The sequence below is a fragment of the Cygnus olor genome, chromosome 10, assembly GCF_009769625.2.
Source record: "Cygnus olor isolate bCygOlo1 chromosome 10, bCygOlo1.pri.v2, whole genome shotgun sequence".
Taxonomy (NCBI): Eukaryota; Metazoa; Chordata; class Aves; order Anseriformes; family Anatidae; genus Cygnus; species Cygnus olor.
The window spans coordinates 5,062,852-5,077,434 of NC_049178.1; the positions used below are offsets into that span (position 1 = coordinate 5,062,852).

General features: G+C 38.4%; 1 protein-coding gene across 2 annotated transcripts in view; it reads right to left on the minus strand.

Moving 5' to 3' along the window:
- Positions 1-409: 409 nt before the first annotated feature.
- The window catches only part of SLC6A1 (solute carrier family 6 member 1), a 58,302-nt gene continuing 44,128 nt past the window's right edge, over positions 410-14,583 (minus strand). For both annotated transcript variants that reach the window (XM_040568422.1, XM_040568424.1), the window contains exons 4-15: positions 14,286-14,386; positions 13,063-13,172; positions 12,808-12,940; positions 11,266-11,400; positions 11,046-11,149; positions 10,590-10,714; positions 8,714-8,826; positions 7,080-7,211; positions 6,402-6,504; positions 5,036-5,136; positions 2,770-2,937; positions 410-554 (exon numbers count right to left, since the gene is read on the minus strand). In XM_040568422.1, coding sequence (XP_040424356.1) covers positions 450-554; positions 2,770-2,937; positions 5,036-5,136; positions 6,402-6,504; positions 7,080-7,211; positions 8,714-8,826; positions 10,590-10,714; positions 11,046-11,149; positions 11,266-11,400; positions 12,808-12,940; positions 13,063-13,172; positions 14,286-14,386 — 1,430 coding nt within the window. In that variant the 3' untranslated portion in view covers positions 410-449. The remainder of the gene's footprint in view (positions 555-2,769; positions 2,938-5,035; positions 5,137-6,401; positions 6,505-7,079; positions 7,212-8,713; positions 8,827-10,589; positions 10,715-11,045; positions 11,150-11,265; positions 11,401-12,807; positions 12,941-13,062; positions 13,173-14,285; positions 14,387-14,583) is intronic.

Here is a 14,583-nt window from a genome sequence, read left to right on the forward strand (position 1 = left end):
CTGCAAAGTCAGAAATAACAGTCTTGGGATTCAGCGGTAAGAAATATTGATAAACTACTAAAAATCAGTAGCACAAAACCTCAAATAGTCGTGCTAAAAGGTAGATTAAAAAGGTCTTGCACATCAATTTACAAATTCCAAGATATGCAACTATTACTGTGAAAGGATAAAAACATTAACAGTCTGTGGATTGCCAGAGAACACAAAATACTGTCAACATCTGAGCTCACGCAATGGTTGGATCATACCCATGGTGATTCCCTTATAGTGGAGATGACCTTTTTTCTTTTTTTTCTTTTTCTTTTTTTTTTTTTTTTGCCGCTAGAGGTAGGTAATTATATTCTCAGACATAAATTTGTGGTCATATTCAACCTTTTTTTATTTTCTCTTTTTTTTTTTTTTTTTTCCACTCTCCTGGAGTAGTATGGTTACTTTTGCAATATAGGCATTTAGATGTAGGCTTCTTTGTTTGCAGAGTTGCTCTGTTGTGCCTGGTCCGGCCCATTTTCAGGATGACTGATGTCTTCACTTGGCTGAATCATAACTTGGATGCGCTGTTTAAAAAACAAAAGATGTGAAGCAGTCAAAAAATTGTTCCTAAGCTTTATTTTTATTTTAAGGCCATCCTAAACACTTCTCTGTATGTATCACAGCTAAAATGAACAATTAAGTCCATCTCCCAATGGCCTAGAAAAGAAGTAAATCTCATATACTAAAGACATTATCAAAAAACACTATTGAGCAAAGTCACAGAACAGCCCACTCCACTCAAATAAGAAAATTTACTGATGATAGGAATGGCTGTTGATAAACAGCACAGCACGTCCTGAGACTTGAACACACAAGCTAAGGCTCTCACTTAAAGCCCTTTGCTACATGGCGTTACTAGAATGGGAGCAAAAATTTACAGAAACAAATTGTCTCAGTCTCGTTCCTACGCAGAAAGCAGAGGCACAAGTATTGGATTATTTTGATTTTTTGCTAGTTTATGACAGTCAAGCAGGTGTAAATGGATACGGTGTTTAATGCAATGCCTAGTGGAAAAAAATTTGGAGAGACTACATAATGGGGTAGGAGACTAGAGACTCTGTTGCAAGCCCACAAGTCAAATGCAGAGGCTAAAAGTTTGCAGTGGGCAGCAGGGACCCAGTTGGGTCTCAGAAGTGGTGGTGACCCACCCTGGGGGTCAGAAAGGATGAGAGAGAACTGGCTGCAGCTTCTGGGAGCTACTACCTCCAGGAACGCAACAGGTAAGGTAAACTTGTATTTAAGATCTTTTTATTTGTGTTTGGTCTCTCTTAGTCCTTTGGGGTTCTCCATTCATGAAGCTTATCTGCCTAGCTCACATTTGTACCAAGAAAGAGTCCAGTTTTGAATGTTAAAGCTTGTGAGTGCTGTAAGCGTCTCCTCTAATCTAATGATCATTTGCCAATACTTCCAAAAATGGGACCTTAAACCACAGGAAGACTGAGAGGAGGAACTTTTGCTGTGGGGTCTTCCATAACCCTGGTCAGGGCAACAATTTTCCCTTTGCACATAAATGTTTCCATAAGACCAAGATAAAGATACTCAAGAAGTAGGAGCCAAGAACAAGAATGTATCAATAACCAGGAACGTTTTGCAAGCTTCTTCGAAGCATTGCTGAGTCTTTTCAAATTTGCTGAAGACAAATATTTGGATACAGGTCTGAGCAATTCACGAGGCATTTCTTGTCAATTCTGCTTAAGATCATCTGTCTCTTTCAAGGATGACTCTGTCAGCTGATTTTAGAATATTCCAGAAGTTCTCACAAAATCAGTTTGACACACAGTCATGAAGGAGAGAGCTGAAGATGTGTCTCATGCACAGAATAAGATCATTGCCTGAGGAGGGAAAACTGAGGGTGCGCACAGATTTTAAAAAATTAAGGAGGGCAATTGTACATAACTGTCAAGTGTTCTGGTCAATAACTTTATTAGCATTTCACACTCCTTTAGCAGCATTTCCCTGAGGATCTTAAAATGAATTTAAAATGGATTTAAGCCGTAAGATGCCTCTCTTGCCTGGAAGAGAGATGCCTCTCTCATATCTCCTTTTTAACAGATGGAAAAAGGAATCAGGGAGAGACTAAGAGCAAAATTCACTGAGAGAAAGGCTTCTTCTAATGTTCTTCACTGAGTAACTATTCATAGAAATCCCTTAACTGAAGACCAAAGGAAAGTGCAGTATAATCATAAGATGCGCACCCAAGATTTGATGCTCACTTTTTCTCAGCTGCAATACAAGGCAGTTGCTGCAACTTTGAAGAGGTGAAATGTAGAATGGCAGCTCAAATATTTGGTCACATTGCAGAAAGATGCTAAATAGGGTCACTATGCATAGACTCATGGAAACCAAGAGCTACCTTAGTTTGCTCCCAAGAGTTTGGCTCCAGTTCCTTAGAACATCACCTGCCTTGATATATGACAGTATGTCTTGTGTTAATGTGAACCATTTTTGTAAACTGCTACCTTGTTTTCTAGGTGTAAGGAGCTGGGATGCAAAGTGTCTGGAACTGTCAATACCTGGAAAAAAGACTACATTTACTGTGGGGATTGTGTTGAACTATAGACACAGTCTTCTTGTTTCTCTGGTACGTGTTTTTGTGTTTTTCATCTTGATGCAAAATAACTGGCTAAGGTGGTGAGGCCACAGAACAGATATAACTAGAAATAACTGCCCAGCAATCTTTTGTCAGTGTGCCCAGGTCGTACAAGATTCAATGATGTAGACAGGAAAAGAGACACTTACCTGTTTTAAGGAGCCTTTCAGGGTAAGAAACATATATGCCATATAGCCTGGTATCAGCACCATAGAAGACAAAGCCATGAACCAGCCAACCCCTTGGCCCCATTTGGGGAAAACATAGCTTCCCATTGTGAGAGGAGTCATTTGGACAGCGCTGAAGATAAATACTCCCTGCAAAATACAGTAGGGGGAAAAAGGGTTCGGATGAGATTTCCAGAGTGTTCTATGTTCAAACATTTTTCTGGATTGACTTGAACCTCAAGCCTCCTTCCACATCCAAACACAGAGAAAAGGGTTCCTTTGCTCCCGGGTGATAAGCCACCAGGCACTAGCTTGGAGACGGGGCCTGCAGGTCAGTCTTCCAGATGGAGGTTGCAGAAAACAGGCTAGTGTCAGCACACTGCACTGACTGATTGCCTGCTCGCTTATTCTCTAGTGTGGGAATCTGTAAATACCTGAATTGTAATTCTGCAGTTGTGAAGTTGCTTGTTGGTTTACACCAAGTTTCTGTTTCAGTACAGCTCCACCAAACTGGTTAGCAACAGACTCCTGTATAAAAAATTTTTTTTTTTTAAAGCCTGGCTCTCCAGTATCTGACCTCTCTAGTATTGCCACCTAAGAGTGTTTGGCCCAAAGGCTTTGATATTGTTTGGGCCCTCCAAGCAAATGGAAGTGAGGTCAGACAGAAGGGAACTTATGGTTCAGTAAGTGGCAACAGATTTGGTCTGAAAGAACTTGGCTTATGAAATTCAAAAACCACCGAGTTTTTCCAAAACAAGAGATGGGGGGAGAGTTTACCTGGCAGCTTCTTACCAAAATTAATGTCTCAAGTAAACACTATATTTTCACATATATACATCTGTATCTCAGATTATTCAGTTATGCAGGTGTTGGGAATACACTGGTATTAGTAGAGTCCTCAGAAAACCTGCACAAAATTAGAGGGAAGGGGGCTATTGAGAAAGACAGGAGTTCTGGGTACTACTTCCCCAATAATACCTACATACACGTACCACTGAACTGCAGCACTTGTCGGATGCTTTTTTTGTGGTTTGCAAACAGATGACCTGCAAACATGGTATTTTTTAACTCTAGGTTCCCAAGGCAGACTTCTGTCTTTCTTGTCCTGTTGTAATTTGGGAAAATGTGCTAAATTGAATCAGTAAAGAAAGAAGCTTATTCTAATCCCAGTTTCAGGCCCTGTGCAGAGTATTGTCCCAGACAGGAGAAAGTAGAGTGGCAGATTTTATTAGCACAACATCACCACCTGTGACCTTTCATTGGACAACAAATTCTGTTCAAGACTTTAAAAGAAAGGAGAAATTTGATAGGTTTCATGTAAAGTATTGCTCTTCTCCCTAATATCCCACTGAAATAAACAAAAAGTATTCTTCATGCTTTCCTGAACATTTGTTTTCAGAAAAATTAAAGCCTTCATTTGAATACAGATGAATCAAGGAACCCTCCCTTTAGTACCTCTCTTTAGTGTTTGTTTTTCTATGGCCTTTGTCTACCTATGTGGGAATATCAGAGAAATATCAGTGAGTGAAAGGTATTGTGTGATGTACAATTGTGCCTACCTGAAAACATTTTTTATATTGCATTTGCGTTTACTACAGTCTGTGTATTAAACTTATATTTCTTTGCTTATAATTTCCAAAATATACTGATGGGCTTAAATGGATAAAGCTTAGAATCAGTAGAAGATGGTACTGTGGTTTCCAGGGCACAAAATCCTTGCAAGGTTTGCCAGAAAAAAAAACAGTAGCAATGTCATATAAACTGGATAGTATATTCCACAGAATCCCATGAAAGATCTTCAGTTTATAATCCCAAACTGTTACCAGAATAGCACATGTGAAGGAATTCTGTTTACAAGATATGGCCACTTCTTGTGTATATGGAGAGTTTAGACTTCAGAAAGAATTGTAAATTTTATGTAAGAATACAGAAAGTGGTTAAAATTGTGTTTAATTGTGTTTCTTAGAGTTTTCTGTCTGTGCCAATGAACTGAGCTTTTGACTAGTTACCATTTCCAGAGGACTAACACAAATCTTGAAATTGTGCAAGAACTTTTTTCTTAGGGCACAGGCTTCCTCTAATGACACTGGGTTTTGCCTATTGCCTTTAATTGCCTATTGCTCACATACTTAAATAAGGAATGAGGTCAGGTTTAGTATGAATTTGTGGGGATGGAATGACAATACTGTAGTACATAGTCTACCTCATTTATCTCTCTTAAATGATATTATAAAAGTTTGTTTCTTACTGCCACAATGATAGGAGTAAAAAATGACCAGCAGAGTTTCCACCAGATGCAGGGTCTGTATCCCACCATCTCTTGGATGTTGTCATAAAATCTATTAACACCTACAAATAAAAATAAGAAACAGTAATAGAAACATAATCAGACGATTAATTCAGTTGAAAGGCTAATACTTTTGAGAGAGACTATCATAAATGATGAGGCATATTTGGAAGCTCTGTACAGACAACATAACATTTAACCTACTTGAATGGGAAATAAATGTGCAAACTCAGAAGCTCCAAAAACAATTTGCTCTCATTTTTCTATATCATAATTAATTAAATCATCAACCAGCAAACTTATTCCCCTGCAAAGGCTGAGGAAGTCTACACATCTGAAGGTCAGATGCAATAAATCACCACTGGTATATTTCACTCTAAGTCTTACTAAAATGAAAGATTTAGAATGACATTTTACAAAGTAGACTAAAATAAATAAATAAATCCATACCAACCTTAGCCAACAGCACAGGATTCACTCTGTGTGGGCATATACACACCATATACATGCAGTACTGCAAAGAGTAGCCCTTCTGCTACTGCTGTCTGCCAAGGTACATCTATTGCATTACTTATAGCTTCAAATTAGATTTCTTCATTACTTAGCTGGTGCATTTTTCCATTCACTTTTGCTGGATTCATATACAGTACCTCTCCCTTTTATTAAAGCTGTTTCTTTCTCTTAAGCCCATTTAAAGACAGCAGAAAGACTCCAGTTATCTCTCTCTGAACCAGTTTTGCAATATAAATGAAAGTTTCTTAGTAATCACAGGCGAAGGTCATTGGAAGGGCTAACACAGAATTAAGGTCAAATATACAAATACTATGGCAAGAATAGGATCTATATTCATTTATCTTTATACGCAGAGCTTGTCAGCCCAGACTTCTGGACATTTTAGGGCAATTATGCAAGACAATTGACCTCTTCCTGCAAGATCCTAGAGTGAGAGAGTCATTTTTGGAAATGAAACATTGTGAAGTCCAAGAGACCTAAGTCATTATGTCAAGAACAGCAGTACTTAAATACCTCTGAAGATCCAGCCTTTGAAGGAGGGGGGAACGGGGACTGGGAGGAAGAGGCTGATGTCACCTATTTAGTGTTCCCACAACAATTCGAATCTCCTCAGTTCCAGGCTAATACATAGGGTGTTTTAAAGAGGCAGGAGTACCTTCCACAAGCCACCTTTGAGTTCTCAGTAGAGCTATATGCATATAAAGCAAGGCTGGTTTCAATTCCACCCTCAGATTTGCACACGCAAAAGAAAAAAAATAGCAGATGAAGTATCATTATGATAAGCAAAACTTATCAAGGAAAAAAAAAAGTTTACCATAGCACCAGGATATGGAGATGCACTCAAAGAACACAAGGAACAAAAGACTCATTCCACTGGCAGAATAGTAGTCAAAAAGCTTAAACACATAGATTCCACCCTAAAATATATAAGAAGGAAGTGTTAAAATAAGTAGTAAGGACTTCAATTTCAAGACAGTTAAAATGCAAGCAACAAACTAACCGTGGTGGATAGCTTAGGAAAATATTAATATAAGTTAATTAAATGTTAACAGCTTAAAGTCTTATAACACTTGAGGTCCATACTGACAAAAAAATAGATTACTACTAGAATGAAATTAACTGCTTGGATTTCACTTTACTCCTTTTTGTTCAATAATTCAGTCATTTCCCTGAGATAGTTTGCAACATACCAGATTGCAGGAAGCAATGCAGAACCTCTCTAGTTACCGCTTCGTGGACTGTAAAAGGGATTGCAGAGCTGTGTATTTTCTTGTCACCTGAACCATTTAGCTGCCCTTGCTGCATCCACGGACTACAGAGATTATACACCTGGTAAGCTAATGTCTGCTGCCTGAAGTCTTTAGATAGCGTCAGTGACAGATCCCAGCTACTTCAGTGGTTTGCAATGATTCTGGCTGGGGTGGTGAGAGGGGGAAATAAATAAATAAAGCAGGTGTGGTACGACAGACATAAGATCTTCTGCAGAACGTACCTGAGTAATATTGGACAGCCCTATCAGATAGGAAACAATGCACACAACAGCAATGAAGATTTCCCTTCGATTGCGCAGTAACTTCGGAAATTCATCCACCAAAGCTGTTATGAATCCTTCTACAGTGCAGAACTGAAAGTAAAGTTACAAATAAAATACAATGCAATGCACTGCAACAACAGGATTACATTTAGGGGAGGAGTTTTCAATAGCAGTCATCATTGGCCCAAGGCTGCATCCATTAAATGATAAAGGAAAATTCACTTGACTATAGTGGAAGCAGTGCTTCTGAATATCCTTATTTCTGTCTAAAAAGATCTGTACAAAAAGATTTCCAGCTAGAAACACATTCAACATTCAAAAGTATGAACTATAGCATGTGCTTAATACGATAAAGTGCTCTTTCTTGTGATGGAAGCCTGCAGTTGAAGGCTTTGACCCCAAGATCTTTCAAAAATTTACACTTCTCCTGTTATTTATTTACATATATGAAAGCCAATAGACTCAAAGTCTGATCAGATTAGTGCTTCAGAGTTAAGACTAAAGACACAAGATTGATTCTCAAATGTTATAAATCAAATACTTTTTGTAGCTCAGTGCAATAGCAAGATTTTTGCTGAGGATGTGGTCTTCCAAGAGGAAAGCAAGGCAATACTTCCCCCCCCTCCCCATATGTGTATATTCAAATTAGATGTTTTCATTATGATGGGTTAAATAATGAAAGTCAGAATGTATGCAGAATTGTATTCGTTTCCAACGGTGCAATCAGAATGTAACCAACGGTTACAGTTCTTATAAACTGTAGGGCATGAAATGTTTACTGATGGACAGAAAATGAAAAAGGCATGACAGCATGTAGATGTATATATATTCACGTTCATAATATTAGACTACTTTCCTCAGCTTTTACTTGCCTAGAGACAAGTTCTTTTAAAAATATTTTTGACCCAATTAATTTCATAGTAGTTTCCCCCCAGATTAAGCAATAGGTTTTAATTTCAGGCTTGAAGGTTACTGAAAAACAAAGAAATAGAAAACAAATTTGCAGCTTCTTTTCATATTTTAAGATAACTTTTTTTTTTTTTGGAATATATTTTGGTTCACAGGCTGAAGTCAACTTTACAGAAAATGACGGATTTTCTCTGCTGAAAGACTGGTACACTACTAAGCTAGGAATTCTCATGTTCCTGTATGTGTTAGGAAGACTAGCACAGCCTGTGCTTACAGGCTGCATGTACAAAACTGCATAACTGTAAGGTGCTGGTTTGACAACTACAACTGATTGCAAGAAGATTCACACATCTGTAAAATATATCCTGGTGTTTCTTATGTTCATGAACATCTCAAAGGTAATTTTAATGTTGTGAATGAATGGTTAACATTCCAAACAAAGTTTCTTTTGACTGCAGAATAATTTTTCCTGCATATTTGGCATATGATTCCAACAATTCATGAAAAAATGAAAGTGTCTTAGTAAAGTTTCTGACTATCACAGGCTCCTCAAACTCTTTCCTTTCTTAGTATCTCCTATTCTTTATCTGATTATACCAAAAAACATGCAACACTAACATCTGGCAGTGCAGCTGCAGACAACCTGTCTTTGTTATTAGTACTAATTTTTACACCAATGTTACCTGACTGTCAATTCCGAGCATAAGCAACATGGAGAAGAACAGTATTGCCCACAAGGGAGAAATTGGTAACTGTGTCACTGCTTCTGGATAAGCTAGAAATGCCAGTCCAGGACCTGGTAGGAGAAAAAGAAGAGAAAATATCAATGTGATTGATGGGATATTGGGATTATTTACTGTGGTTGATACATGGATTTTACATTTATCTGAATGACTCAGCCGTGGATGCAGTATCTGACTAGGGATTTCAGCTTAAATCAGTGTTCCCTGACCAAGAAGTCAGGGCATGTGTCCTGCTTTAAAACCCAACCAACCAAAGCTAAAACAAAACAAAAAACAAACCAACCAACCAAGGAGAATACTAGATACAGTTCAGAAGTTGCTCCTGAGAGACACGTCTGTATAGCAAAGACAATGAGTGTTATCCTTGGCTAGGAATGTGTTTTCAGGCATGGTCAGCTTTCTCCCCTTCTAAAGTAGCTTTTGCTGGCTGTAATCTTCTGATTTGCACCAAGTAGTTCAGAAGAGAATTAAAGACAGCTCAGAAATGGAGAAGGCACTTTCCAGAATTTACAGTATTCCCATTTGCTACTTTATACCATGAATTTTCTTATAAAACATATTTTAAATTAGCTATGTAATTGTAAAAAGGCAAATATTTTAATTTGTGTTCCTACTAACTGCTGAGGGGGCAAAGTTGTGGAAGGAGAATATAAATTCTTATTACAAACGAAGGAGCTTCTTTTTGTTGCCACAGCATGACTGGAAAACAACTGATATCAGATTAAGAATGAAACTTGTAGAAACTAAATAATTACAGAAATAAAAATAAAACTAGCGTGCTTCACCTAAGGTGGGTATCTGATTTTTCAGTTTTCATTAGAAGTTAGTCTGTCTGTGTTAACTGGTTGGACATATCTAGCTTTCAAACCAGCAAAGCAAGGATCAGCATTAAACACCTTATTTTTTTTTCTGTATCTATATTTTGTTGAAGATTATTTTTGGTGACTAAATTCTCTGATTTTCTAACTAGAAGAATATTTCATCAATGGGATATGTTTGCTAGTATAGTAAGACATATTTTGTCCACCAGTGTCTTCCAACCAAGCTTTCAGTTATCAGAATCCTCCCTGTGGCCAGAACTGCTAAATGAGTATCTGGTACACCAGCTGGGTTAAGGCAACCATCTGCTCTGCTCCTTTAAGCTTTTTCATCTGGAAGAAAGGCAAGGATTCTGCTGTATTTTGCAGTTCTATCTATGGACATCTTTCTGTTCTATATAAAATGACTTCCCTAATAAAGGGTCCCATAAAATTGGCTCATAGCTGTAAGTCTGAACAAGTGAGAAATGGATCTGACTCAAAGGGTTTAACCTCAAGAAATAGTAAAAGGAATTTTAAAACCTAACAGAATTTGCAAATATATGCTTCTGAAACATAATGACAATCAGTCCTCCTTTTCAGGTTGCTTTTAAGAATTTCAGTTGCAAGAGGCTCTTAATCTGATGTCACAGCTAAGGACTCTAACAGCTCACTATGCTGCCACCTCTTGTAAATGCTGTCCCTGTAAGCGGTATTCATTACTATTCATTGCATCAACCCAGTATGTGTTTCTGGCTGACCACTCTCCACACTGAAGGTTTGCAAGCACTGGGCATGCAGACAGCCTGCTAAATCCGAAATGATGTTCCTGGTGATGCCTCCAGAGATTTGAAACAATGTTGTCTCTCTTGCAATCAGTAAGTACATGGAAATGACAGGGGTCTAAAGTAAGTTTTGAGGGAGGGATTTTCAACGGTTACATGAGGCAGTTGGATACGAGACACAAACAAAAGATAACTGATGTCACTGAATAACTTAGAGAAAAACAGATTGTATACCTGATGCTGCAACATCTGCAATAGGCCTCTTTGTGACATTAGCCATGAATCCAACAATGGAGAAGATGACAAAGCCAGCAAACATGCTTGTGCATGAATTTATGCAGCACACTATGATGGAGTCCCTGGAATAAAGATAAGGTGCTTTAAGCAGTAGGTGAAGTAATGCTACTAGCTCATCATTGTATTACCATTTTTCTCCAGTGGAAGCGTTTTGTGGATAAATTTCACGAGTTTGGATTTCATAGTGTGGGCTCCATTTCACACTGGACAAGTCATGTCGTCTGTCCCATTAGTGTAAACGCAGTTACACATTTCACTCCCACTTAGATATAACATTTAATATTCAGATCAGAGACTACATTTTATTTCAGTGATATAGGACCCAGAAAGACAGAATCCAGCTCCAGCTGAGAGAGGAAAGTACCATTGTAATTTGTACAGTCATCTGCTTACCTGTAAACATTATTGTGGAAAGGGTTGTAACTTCCAAGGGCAATCAGTGAACCAAGACCCAAACCATAGGAGAAGAAAATCTGTGTGGCAGCATCCAGCCAAACCTGATTGCAGGAAATAATTTTTTAAAAATCTGTTTCTGCACTTGAGGAGCAGGTCATATGTCTGAAAGGTGAACAGTTAGTAGTGAAACTTTTGTTTACGAAGATTGGATATTTACCTCAGAGTCTGAAAGCTTACTGAAGTTGGGAGTTATATAGAATAAAATGCCTTCCTTTGCTCCAGGCAGTGTTACACCACGGAAGAACAAGATAAGCAGCATAACATAGGGATAAGTAGCAGAGAAATATACCACCTGATGTGAAGAAACAAGACATTGTAAGTGTGGAAGAAAGAATGATCTGTGCTCGTTAACACTTCAGTAAACACTTGCTCCATAAAAATACCATAGTGGCAACTAAACTGACTTGTAAAACTGAAGCATTTATCAATGGAAAAGCTTAGTGTGGATAGGGTAGTGCCTACTGCTGAATTTCCTAAGCACCCTGACTACAACGCAGGTGGCTGTTGCTGACTTTCCTGAAGGTGGAATACAGTGGATTAGGATGCTTCTGCACCAGGGGCTCATGCTTCTTTTTTGTATTCAATGAGCGGAGTGCCCAAATCACAAGGTTCATGGTTCCAGTACTCCTACTCTGCTTGTAGAACAACACCAGATTATTTCTCATACTCTCACACAGCTGCTTTTATATTTTTTACATTCTATCCTTGTCAACATGATGGTATAATTACCATACAGGGTCCCACTCTTTTGTCTTTCCAAAGACCTATAAGAAGTCAAGACAAAGTCAGACTCCAAAGAAGCAGCCAGCTGCCTTCTTTTTGCCACCTTCTGTGCAGATAGGAGAGATGAAATGTTTTGGTCTGAGCTCAGCTAGGCCAAGTTTAACACACAGCTTGAAGTGGGTCACTGCTGCAGCTATCTTGTCAAAAGTTAACAATTTGTTCTTTGTGTGTGAAAAATCCTCCTCTCCACACCAGGCCTGAGGCCTTGTAACCCCAGCCAGTCACAGCTTCAGCTGCCAGCAGGCCTTATGGCTGTGGCAATTCACAATTCACTACCCCAAGATTTCTTCCTGCCATTTAGGGGAGAGGTTTATGTGGATGTCAAATGCTGTCACCCTTTCATTCCTGGAGAAAGGTCTCTCACAGCAGTATTACTTTCGTTAATTCACTTGTGCATTTTATTTTGCACTCGGAAACCAGCCAGACTCAAAGAAGTACAGCGTGCAAGCATGCCTGTGGCAACAGCCACCTCTGGCTCTCATTCAGCGTAAGGAAAGGAAGGAGAAGCTCCTGTATACAACATGGCTTCACCACTTAACTATCTAAGTCCAACAAGAGTTCTGTAATAAAAAATACTTGTCACTGAAGCCAAAACATTGCATCCACACTCTATTGCTACCCAAGTGAGCTACAATATCCACCTCAGGAACAAGCAGACATATTTATAGGGATTTTTATATATGGCAAAGCCAATGAACATACCATCCAAGACTGTGGCCAGAGCCAGCTATGGAGGAGCCAACACTTTCAAAAACATGGTGCTGTGTCAATTCAAGTGGGACAAAAATGCAATAATTAACAGAAATCCCAGAAAAAAAAAAACTGTTCAATGTGCATCTTACCTCATGAATTTTCAGAATACGAGTAAAATTGTCATTTTAAATCAAAATGTATTTACAGTACTTTTTAATCTTACCTTTCCAGTCCAGCCTACCCCCTTCCAGATACAAAAATACACCAGAATCCAGGCAATTGCCAGAGTAATTGCTAATGGCCATCGGATTTGCCCTGGTTTTTCCAATCCATCAGTCATTTGGTGCATGTTGCGTCTAGAATAAACAAGCAGAATGGTGTGTTCGACAACTGACTCAGAAAACAGTATATGAATGATAACAAGCTAATAATCCTTGCATATGCACAGAAATGATACACAGAAAAATTCTCAGCTTACTCCCAGAATTCGACTACAGCGCTTGTCATGTTGGTTGTGTTTGCTAAGGTGTAATTGGAGAAGCAGCGGTCAGTATTCCATGGGTTCTCACAGTGCTTCCAAGGAAGAGTCTATTTACAAAATAGAGAAAGAAAAACCTAAGCAAACTTTTTTTTTTTTTTTTTAAGCAAGCATTATCTCAGGTATCTCTTGAGTGGAGAAAGAACATACTTTGAGTTCTGCAGTCTACTGATCTCCCTAGGGTTCATGTTTGCCACCTAAGTTATTTAACTTCATATCCATTATGTTAATACACATGAAAACATTTTCTCCTTTCTTTACCATATCAGCTCAAATGCTTTAGAGTCTGCTACGTCTTTCAGCATGTGAGAGTACTTTGAGTATGCTTCAAGAAACAAGGGCAGCAGAAAGGACCTCCTGGAGGTCCTGTTACCTCTTGTTGCGCTGGAGGTCATAAAAACATGATGGCTATTGATCAGAGTTCAATTTTTTCCTTTAGTTAGGGACAGTTAGAGAAATGGACACGTAGAAAATATTAAGTTTACATTAGGTTTTCTTTCTGAAATTCTGAGAATTAAATCCTGTTTACACATGCTATGCATTACAGTAAATCTATTTTAGATACAACGGAGATATACTTTTGATGGCCAACCTTGGAAATCCTTCTCATATAAAACAAACAAAACCAAACAAACCAACCAAAAAATAACCCAACCCTCCAAAAAAACAAACAGGTACTCACTAGAATTTTTCTCGGGGGAATGACTGGCTGCCTGCTGACTCAAAGGCAAGGGGATACCGGTGCACTGCCGGGACTAGCAGTCCCAAGCTTGAGCACTGAGTCTTTGCAGCTGTCTGTCAGAGAAGCAAGCAGGCATGCTCATGATCGCAGACAGGTAATAAGTGAAACTAAACGGGCACAGATGAAAGATCTGTGGCTCTGAGGATTAAGGTCGGAAAATTTGAACAAATCAGTAAGGAAGGGAAGCCTGTGGCTCCAAAATAAGCTTTTATCATGTTTCTCCACTGACATTCAGTTTTCTGTTCTATATTTCTCATGGAGGAGAAAAAAAGTTTTTTTTTAAAATAGTTTTCCTTGAATAAAAAATGGCTTATCCTATTGACTTTTATGCATTTTGTGTTTATCGCTTGCCTTTACATTGAGATACATTTATAAGCTATTGATATCACAAACAATCCCTCTGTCCCAACCCCATACTTACAGTAGTAAAGGAATTATACAGGTAATAAATTGCCCATGAAATAATCACAATGTAGTAAATATTTAGCCAAAAGGAAAGGACTGCAGCAGCTAGTCCCACACCTGGAAATAAAAGAAAAAGGAACAAAATAAGGTAACTTTTAGTAAAGTTTGTACAGGTGTCGGTGCAAGTGCTGCAGCTCAGTAGGGCAAATGCTAAATATAGTTCAGAAACCATTTACCAAATTCTCTAAAAGCAAAGTTCAAATTTTAGAAGTACAATTGTAAAAAGATCACTAATTTGTGCGATAGTTCAGTCA